Source organism: Entelurus aequoreus, linkage group LG01 (assembly GCF_033978785.1).
Source record: "Entelurus aequoreus isolate RoL-2023_Sb linkage group LG01, RoL_Eaeq_v1.1, whole genome shotgun sequence".
Lineage (NCBI taxonomy): Eukaryota > Metazoa > Chordata > Actinopteri > Syngnathiformes > Syngnathidae > Entelurus > Entelurus aequoreus.
This window is the reverse complement of record NC_084731.1, coordinates 55143334-55150899: the sequence shown is the minus strand read 5'-3', so window position 1 is coordinate 55150899 and position 7566 is coordinate 55143334. Positions and strand designations below refer to the sequence as shown.

The 7566-nt window shown below is 36.7% G+C and overlaps 1 protein-coding gene across 2 annotated transcripts in view; it reads right to left on the bottom strand.

Annotated features, from left to right (window-relative positions):
• Window positions 1–2734: 2734 nt before the first annotated feature.
• The window catches only part of LOC133654685 (sortilin-like), a 96359-nt gene continuing 91527 nt past the window's right edge, over window positions 2735–7566 (bottom strand). For both annotated transcript variants that reach the window (XR_009826899.1, XM_062054760.1), the window contains exons 18-20: window positions 5835–5947; window positions 5630–5756; window positions 2735–4405 (exon numbers count right to left, since the gene is read on the bottom strand). Coding sequence is in view for 1 of the 2 variants with exons in the window: in XM_062054760.1 (XP_061910744.1) it covers window positions 4391–4405; window positions 5630–5756; window positions 5835–5947 (255 nt within the window). In the remaining variant the exon portion in view is untranslated. The remainder of the gene's footprint in view (window positions 4406–5629; window positions 5757–5834; window positions 5948–7566) is intronic.

The window sequence follows — 7566 nt, the reverse complement described above, 5'->3', positions numbered from 1 at the left end:
ACAAAAAAAAAACACACACAGGCAGAGGGCACTTTTTAAGACGAGGCAAAAAAGGGCAGGGGCTCAAGCACCCATAGGGCTCTATGTGTGCACGTGCCTGTATATATATATATATATATATATATATATATATATATATATATATATATATATATATATATATATATATATATATATATATATATATATATATATACATATATATATATATATATATACATATATATATATATATATACATATACATATATATATACATATACATATATATATATACATATACATATATATATATATACATATATATATATATATATACATATATATATATATATATATATATATATATATATATATATATATATATATATATATATATATATATATATATATATATATATATATATATATATATATATATATATATGTATATGTATGAAAGACTTAATATATATATATATATATAAATAAGAAAAACCCAGACACCATCTTTGTAGTCATTTTTCTCCTGCGTGGACTTCCGTCTTCCTTTACAATGAGTGAAGCTGCTCGAAACCTTGTGTCTGCAATTGTAAATAATTTAGTTTTTAAGTTTTGTGTTTCTTGTAGAATCTATATAAAGTAATATACATTAGCCTATTGTTAAAATAATGAAAAAAACATCATTAAATATATTTGTTTTATTATATTGTTACATTAATAGCTGTTGTATTATTATAGGATGGCTTGTTAAACATTTCATAGGATTTTCAGAGGGAGGAAAAACCAAAACCTTTAATATAAAATGTAAAATGAATAAATACATAAAAAGAAAAAAAAAGAAAAAGATTAAAAGCCATCATCCCAGGGAGCATTTAATTTCGTCCCGTGCATTTTTTAAAATAATAATAATAACAATGAACAATTTCTAAGTCTTTGTTAGCCGTTTGTGAAGTTTTGTGCTCGTGCGCTACGTTCGCTCGCATCCTGTGCATCTCCTGGGGCTAAGCCCCCCCTGTCCTTAAAATCTAGTGACGCCCCTGATATGGACATTGCTCCTCTTTTACAATCAAGCAAAACACAACAAAAATGTAACAAACAGCAAAATATGAATGCAAAGTGTAATAAACACCTACAATATGATATATTATCACTTTTTTGCTGAAATTTGTTGTAAAAATTTGCTTGTGCATCTGTTCCTGACACATGCGTTTGGGGCTGGCTTCTCTGAAAACAAACCCCAACCACTCTGCTTTGTTCCTCAAACTAACTCGTATAAAACTCAAAAGCGCAGATTTCAACCATTGAAATACTTTCTATAGTTCAAGACTTACGGTAATTTAAAAACAGCACTGTACATCTACAGTTTTGATGTTAAAGGTCTAAAAATATTATAGAGATTGTCCGGTGGGCCGGATTTAAATACTTAAAGGCCTACTGAAATGAATTTTTTTATTTAAACGGGAATAGCAGATCCATTCTATGTGTCATACTTGATCATTTTGCGATATTGCCATATTTTTGCTGAAAGGATTTAGTATAGAACAACGTCGATAAAGTTCGCAACTTTTGGTCTCTGATAAAAAAAAACCTTGCCCCTACCGGAAGTAGCGTGACGTTGTCAGTTGTTCACTCCCTCATATTTTCCTATTGTTGTCAACGCAGCTAGAGCGATTCGGACGATTACCCCCTTAATTTGAGCGAGGATGAAAGATTCGAGGACGGGGAACGTTAGAGTGACGGACTAGAATGCAGTGAAATACATATTTTTTTTCGCTCTGACCGTAACTTAGGTACAAGCTGGCTCATTGGATTCCACACTTTCTCCTTTTTCTATTGTGGATCACGGATTTGTATTTTAAACCACCTCGGATACTATATCGAGAACGCGAAATGGACATTCAGTGCCTTTTATCTCCACGACAATACATCGGCGAAATGCTTTAGCTACGAGCTAACGTGATAGCATCGTGCTTTAACTGCATATAGAAACAAAAAAAATAAACCCCTGACTGGAAGGATAGATAGAAAATCAACAATACTATTAAACCGTGGACATGTAAATACACGGTTAATGCTTTCCAGGCTGGCGAAGGTTAACAATGCTGTGCTAACGACGCCATTGAAGATAACTTAGCAACCGGACCGCACAGAGCTATGCTAAAAACATTAGCTCTCCACCTACGCCAGCCAGCCCTCATCTGCTCATCAACACCCGTGCTCACCTGCGTTCCAGCGATCGGCGGAAGGACGAAGGACTTCACCCGATGCGTTTGGCGGCCCGGAGACGTAGGAAGTCAAGGTGAGGTCGGCGGCTAGCGCGTCTGCTCTCCAACAAAGTCCTCCTGGTTGTGTTGCTGTAGTCCGCTGCTAATACACCGATCCCACCTACAACTGTCTTCTTTGCAGCCTTCATTGTTCATTAAACAAATTGCAAAAGATGTCCAGAATACTGTGGAATTATGAAATGAAAACAGAGCTTTTTGTATAGGATTCTACGGGGTACCATAACTTCCGTTAAACTGACTTCTTCACGCGCATGCGTCATCATACCGCGACGTTTCAGCCGGATATTTCCCGGGAAATTTTAAATGTCACTTTATAAGTTAACCCGGCCGTATTGGCATGTGTTGCAATGTTAAGATTTCATCATTGATATATAAACTATCAGACTGCGTGGTCGGTAGTAGTGGGTTTCAGTAGGCCTTTAATGCCCAGGTCTGACTTATAGCAACAACAACAAAAACACAGAGTGTTGTCTTTAAAAAACTTTTATTATCGCAGAGCATGAATATGACCATTGTAATAATGGAATATTCACTATTTGGAATAAAAACCTCACTACATTTATAATATTACAAAATACAGAGCAAACTGCTAGAAGATATTTTCTATCCAATGCTCTTCCTGTGTGGGTTTAATACAGCAAAGTCAACACAAAGGCGTCAGTCAGCACGATACATGTTTGTGGCAAGAATGCAGATTGTTTTCTTTTTCACAGATGTGTAGACATAGTGCAAAAACAGATAATAAACGCCAGTAAATAGTTGAGTATTGCCAGTCGTGTATATAAAGAGACTTCCTTGAGAATACCACTCTATAGTAGGCCAGCTCTACAGTACATAGCTTATTTGCTGGGTCGTAATGGAATCTATCAGCTGCGTGTATACCGTAGTAACCAAACAGTTACAACAGCAGTTGTACCTGCAACCTCATATCCCGATGCTAACGTATTAGTCGCCTGGAGTGGGGAAATATTCCAAACAAAACACGGAACAATAAACTGGTGATTTCTACCGAGCAGATAGATGATACAGTTCAAGTAAAGTTTTTTGAGTTACCATTACCTTTATATTTGTTCATCGCTGGGCTATGGTGGATTCATCCCGAAGATTAGAAAACTCAACAAAAAAAGTGCTTTGGCAATTCAAGTCTTTTGGTTTCACCTCACAAAGTGGGGAGTGAAAAATATCTGTAACATCAAGGAAGGATTGTGGATTTGATTCACTTATTTGCATTCACTGGTTTATTGTTTTATTTGCGGTGCCTTTAAATGATCTCAACACAGCCCTGGTTCTTTTTAAAACAGCAGTCACTTACAAGACTGCGTGTATGAATGTAATATGCCGCTTTTTGGCATTTTTTTGTTTTATTCCAGACTATATATTTGAGTCAAGAACAAAACTGGACTAATGTTGTTCTATCGCTTTACGTTTCCTGATTTTATTGTAAGAAAGTACGCCGTGTACGGGTGTGAGTACCAATAAATGTTGGACATCTAAAGTGCATCCTCCCATGCAAATCTTTCAAAAAAGTGTAATAAACTACCGTCAGAAATGAAAAACGATTTTGTGGGCTTGGCAAAGACATTGGAAGGAGTCACTATTGCTTACAGAAGTTAGTACAAAAGGAAAGTGCTTGTTTCTATAAAAAAAAAACAACCCCAAAAAACAGTTGAGGAGACAGATGAAACTATAAAATTTATGTTTAAATGGCCTTTGCACGTTTTAAATTTAGAGAGTAAAATAATATAGATTTCGAACTTTGACTGAAATTCTAGTATTTACTACTTTTTATTCCCGAACATTGGAAGCTAAAAAAAATGTGCGGTACCAAACGTCTCTGCGAGGAAGCACAATTTGATATCCTGACAGAGATCTTTTAGACGGAAACAATAAAAGCTCTGCAGGGACCTCAGAGCCCTTTCTTGTGTTCTGCACTGCCCCTCCCCGTTCCATCGGTCGGTCTCTTGGTGAGAATCTCCAACAGCAGGAACTCAGCAGACTGCTGCTGCTGCTGTTGTTGCGTCCTCAAGCCACCAGGGGGACAGCGAGACTTGAAAGGCAGAAGTTAATCAGCATGTGGGACAAGCAAGAGTGGAAAGGACTGGAAAGAAGTCGACATGGCCGAGCTATTCCAAGAGGTCCTGCGAAGGAACACCAGTGTTAGAAACAAAGTAGAGTTGTATGCTATACCGGTACTAATAAAGTACCATGGTACTAATGAATAAAAATCTGCACTATACTGCCTCGGAAAAACACTGTTTTTTTTTTTTTTTTACTTACAAGCAGACACAGTGTGGAGACAGAAAAAGAAGAATGGATGATTTTGTTTTTTAAAAAAAACCGATAAAAGTGAAGCTATAACACTGAAGCACCGGTCATGAAGAGGTGCTTTAAAACATGGCTATCTAGCTAGCGGCTAACGGCCATCCGCTGTCGGGAGTGTTTTAGCTACTTCTAAATCCCTAATCCTTACCTCCATGGCGAGAAATAAAGTACGTTTTTTTACAAGTATCATCCCTGCAGGATGAGGAATAGCTAAACACGCTTCACCACACACCGTAGGAGGATACAATAGCTAACCGCTAACAGCAAGCTAGCGCTCCTGAATGTAAACAAAACGGTGGGTCTACACATATATTGATTGTAACGATACTAAGTACAAGAGACGTATCTAGTCGATGATTACATCGAGATTTTTTATCATCACAAAATATCCATTTCCTTTATTAATTTTTATTACATTTATAAAGTCAGGAATTACGTCCCTGGACAAAGAATAACTTTATACATGACCAATGTATGATCCTGTAACTACTTGGTATAGGATTGATACCTAAATTCGTAGTATCATCCAAAACTAATGTAAAGTATATAAACAACAAAAGAATAAGTGATTATTACATTTGAACAGAAGTGTAGATAGAACATGTTAAAACATAAAATAAACAGATATTAACAGTAAATTAACAAGTGGATTAATAATTATTTTTTTACAGCTTGTCCCTCATAATTTTGACAAAATAATAGAATGAGAAATGACACAATATGTTACTGCATACGTCAGCAGACAATTAGGAGTCTGTGTTTGTTTACTTACTACTAAAAGACAAGTTGATTATTATGTTCACTATTTTACTTAATACCAAAATTGTTATTTGATTGCAATAAGAAATGTATGTTTAATGTACCGTAAAATGTACTGTTAAAATAAAACCAATAATGACATTTATCGTGGTGCACCTTTTAAAAAAAAAAAAGTACTGAAAAGTATCGAAATACATTTTGGTACCAGTACCAAAATATTGGTATCGGGACAACCCTACAACAGAGTAGTCCTGATTTCAGCTCTACACGTCCTGAGATACCTGATCTGAATCCTCAGTGTACTGCGCTGCTCCCGTTTCCATGAACTGGGCATCCACGTCGTCGACTCCTTCTATCTTGTTGGCTTCAACGTGTTCCCTCATGACAGAGTAGCGGTGCACAAGGAACCTGCCGACGACATGGCCGCGCATTAGAGACGACACCAAATATACAGTAATAAATGTGTCAAATATGTGGCCGACTGACCGTCCTCCGCAGACGTATTTCTTGACCAGCCAAACTCCCACCATGGCACTGGCCAGCAGCATGGTGAGTACAACCACAGATATGATTGCAGCACTTGGCGAGGAGCTTTCAGTCTGAGAGAAGGACAGAACGTTTGAGATGCAGCCTACTAGACATGGAGGGCACTTTGCAACATAAAATAACAGTGAATCCGGAAAGTATTCACAGCGCTTCACTTTTCCCACTTTTTGTTACGTTACCGCCTTAAGGCACCAAGAAAAGTCTCTCTCTCTCTCTATATATATATATATATATATATATACAGTATATATATAGAGTACACGCACACACACACACATATATATATATATATATATATATATATATATATATATATATATTATATATATATATATATATATATATATATATATATACACACACACATATATATATATATATACATATACATATATACTGTATATCCATCCATTTTCTACCGCTTGTCCCATTTGGGGTTGCGGGGGGCACTGGGGCCTATCTCAGCTGCATTCGGGCGGAAGGCGGGGTACACCCTGGACAAGTCGCCACCTCATCACAGGGCCAACACAGATAGACAGACAACTTTCACACTCACATTCACACACTGGGGCATATTTAGTGTTGCCAATCAACCTATCCCCAGGTGCATGTCTTTGGAGGTGGGAGGAAGCCGGAGTACCTAGAGGGAACCCACGCAGTCACGGGGAGAACATGCAAACTCCACACAGAAAGATCCTGAGCCCGGGATTGAACTCAGGACTTTCGTATTGTGAGACACATGCACTAACCCCTGTACCACCGTGCTGTCCATATATACAGGACTGTCTCAGAAAATTAGAATATTGTGATAAAGTCCTTTATTTTCTGTAATGCAACTAAAAACATGAAAATGTCATACATTCTAGATCAGGGGTGTCAAACTCATTTCGCATCGTGGGCCACATACAGCCTAGGGAGATGTCAAGTGGGCCGGACCATTAAAATTATACCATACTCTGCTATAAATAACCAAAATATCATGTCTTTCCTTTGTTTTGGTGTAAAGAAGCACAAGAACATTAGGAAAATATTGAAATTTAATGAACTATCCTTTTACAAAACATTTCATGAAACACCTCATATTTCCTTAGACAAATGTGCAATTTACTTTTATCATTCACAAATATGCATTGCAACTGATCCCACTGATTGTACAAAGGCACAAAACTTTAATTGGTACTGAAAAATATAGTAATGCACTTTAAGATTAAATGAGACTTTTAAAGAAAGGAATTTTTAAACCACTTACACATACGCATATAAAATCTAAATGTAATCCCTGCGTACACCTTACAAACTAAGGAGAGTGATTTTAAATGTGTAATGAAGAAAGTGTTCGCCTGTCCTGTAAATCTGTAAACTTCATACATGAAACATACATACACATACAATACATACTGAAAATGTATGGAGTTGTATGAACAGTAGAATTCCATCACACAACTTTTGTTTTGAAGCTGCTGACTAACATTAAAGTGCACATTTTTTAAATCACCACAGTAAGGATTCATCTTCACAGAGCTGTATTCTTTCAATGCAAACAGTATCTAAGGCAGCATTTTAAAGGTGTTAGTCTAGTCTGGACTTGTATTTGTTCCTGAAACTTGGCATCTTTTGGCCTGTACAAGTGCATCAACACCAGGTGTCATGTCCTGACTAGCTGTCACTTTCA